Raw genomic sequence first — 2,495 nt, 5'->3', positions numbered from 1 at the left:
GCAGGAATGGCCTATCTACCTTTGAACACGGAAGTTCCAATGTCCAGGACAAAGCACATTCTCGAAGAAGCACAACCGTTGATAGTTTTGATCGAAGAAGGAGGTAAACATCGCTTTTTCACATTTCCTGAAAGGCCTAAATAAATATTACTAATCATTTTTAATTATTATTTGACTTTCAAGTTTGATTTTATCAACAGTGGTAATTCTAATTCTACTTTCGGATTATTTATCCATCTCTTGTTCTATTTTTAATTCGGATTTGATTTCTTTCTATGTAATTTCAAACCTAGATTTTTCTAAAGTCACAAAAAATTAAACAAAACTTATCAATATTGATAAAACTAATTTGTAAGACTACATTTTAGTGAGAATAATTTATTAATCTTAAATGACTAATTCTAAAGTCCTATAACAATTAAGTAAGCAATTTTCTTTTTTTTTTCTCATAGATTATATTTAATCCATAATATAAATTTTAAAAAATAATATATTTTTTATTTAATTTAATAGTAAAATATCTTTAAATACTGAGATTAAAAAATAATAATTATTATTGATAATTTAATTATTAATTGATAATTTAAGTTTTATTTCTTTAATATAAATGTAATTCCGAAAACATTAGAATGTTATTATTTTGACTTTATTTAATATTAATGTATATTAATTTTGCATTATTGTCAATAAATTATTCCATTATCGTCGATTTGTACGAATTACTAAAATATATCTCATATAATCCCGTTTATATTTAAAGATATTTTAACATTGCAATATGGTAACGGATCATTAGGATTAGCGTTAATTAAAGTTGATAGTATCCGTTCGCGGGTAAATTGAGCGTGCGTAATAAATGTGAGATATTTATATAGCAATTTACATAGCATAGTTTTTTCCTTGTAATTATGTTACGCAATTTTTTGCACAAAATCATGTAGTTACATGGGACTATTTTGAAAGCAAATGAATCCTTTCAAAGTATACAAGGTGTCCCCAATTTAAATGTCAAAACTTTAGGAGCGTGTAGGGTTTATAATACTTTTTGATAAATCTAATAATTTTAGTGTTGTTTTAAGTTTTTTGGTGAAAATTATTTGTTTCATTTTTTGCGTTTTTCTTCAAAACGAAGCAAAAACGAGCAAATCTCTAAAGGATTTTTTGTCTTAGTTTATCGGTCCCCTACACGCTCCTAAAGTTTTGACATTTAAATTGGGGACACCCTGTATATAACTTGCAGAAAATATGAATATATATATTTTATTATTTAATCAACATAACTGTGCACGAGAATATCTTGAATTTTTGCGTTTTATTACAATTTGATATAATTCGAGATAATCAATATTTTCCGCATGAGATCAATTTATTCATTGGATACAGTTAAGTAAAGAAAATATGATATGATATCCCTTTTAGCGGATTTGTCAATTTATGAGGGAGCCTCAACCGTGACATATGAACAGCTTCTAAAAAAAGCTGCGGAAGAAGAAGAAGATACATTAAAAACCAAAAAGTGCTCGAATCAACTTGCCATCGTTCTTTATACTTCCGGCAGTACAGGAGTTCCAAAAGGTAACATCACATTCATATTAATTACGTATACGGTACGCGTTGTAAAAAAAAATTTACATATTAGCAGTACTATAATTATCTCTCACAAGATACAAGACTACGTATTTACATGATTGTTTTCCCACCGCAAACTGATTCAAAAGTGTTCTTAAAATACTGCAAATATCACATGGTATAATTTCACAGTATTATGACAAATAACAAATAAAAAAAACATTATTGAACCATTATCTCTGTTGCAAAAGTCAGCTCTCTAATTCAGTTGCAAAAAAAAAATTACATACACAAGCATGACGTCAAGAAGTCGTTGCACTTTTATAACTCATGTTTGAAATAAATTTGCAAAATAAAATTTGATTGTATATGTGTGATATATTGAGTACGTTCACCTGAAACTTCGACTGACACTTTTATGGAACAACGACCTAAGTCCACGTTTCAGTTGAACGTAATAACGTATATAATAATCTTTTTAAAGGTGTGCTTATACCGCATGTTACTCTATTGAATCGTCTACAATGGCAATGGAGAGAACTTCCGTACGTCGATAACGAAGAACGATGCGTCTTTAAAACTGCTCTCACATTCGTCGACAGTGTCCCAGAGATTTGGGGGCCTCTTCTACAGGGCCGTACATTGGTGATTGTACCGAAAAGCGTGACGAAAGATCCGGAGAAATTCGTACCACTTTTGGAGAAGCATCAGGTAACTTTCAAAACTTACTAATTTATTGCGCAATATATATAATTGCAACAATGCAGAATATTTTATAACAAGTGTAAAAACTTTGACAACTTGTTAGAGAGATTATCATGAGTAGAAAATAATTATTAATTCTCTCCCCTAAGTATAGATATAGAATTATAAAACAAATAAAATTATTATATATTTATTATATTATTTTAATATATTTATTAAAT

The 2,495-nt window shown here is 28.4% G+C and overlaps 1 protein-coding gene across 3 annotated transcripts in view; it reads left to right on the top strand.

The window, feature by feature from the left end:
• LOC115244870 (mycosubtilin synthase subunit C) overlaps nucleotides 1-2,495 on the top strand; it is a 13,192-nt gene that overhangs the window by 3,686 nt on the left and 7,011 nt on the right. For 2 of the 3 annotated variants that reach the window (XM_029822871.1, XM_029822868.1), the window contains exons 4-6: nucleotides 1-103; nucleotides 1,420-1,575; nucleotides 2,054-2,280. In XM_029822871.1, coding sequence (XP_029678731.1) covers nucleotides 1-103; nucleotides 1,420-1,575; nucleotides 2,054-2,280 — 486 coding nt within the window. The remainder of the gene's footprint in view (nucleotides 104-1,419; nucleotides 1,576-2,053; nucleotides 2,281-2,495) is intronic. The other variant, XM_029822870.1, reaches the window with a different exon arrangement.

The sequence above is a fragment of the Formica exsecta genome, unplaced genomic scaffold (genome assembly GCF_003651465.1).
Source record: "Formica exsecta isolate Colony F162 unplaced genomic scaffold, ASM365146v1 scaffold878, whole genome shotgun sequence".
Lineage (NCBI taxonomy): Eukaryota > Metazoa > Arthropoda > Insecta > Hymenoptera > Formicidae > Formica > Formica exsecta.
The sequence above is the reverse complement of the archived record's forward strand: the minus strand, read 5'-3'. Positions and strand labels throughout refer to the sequence as shown.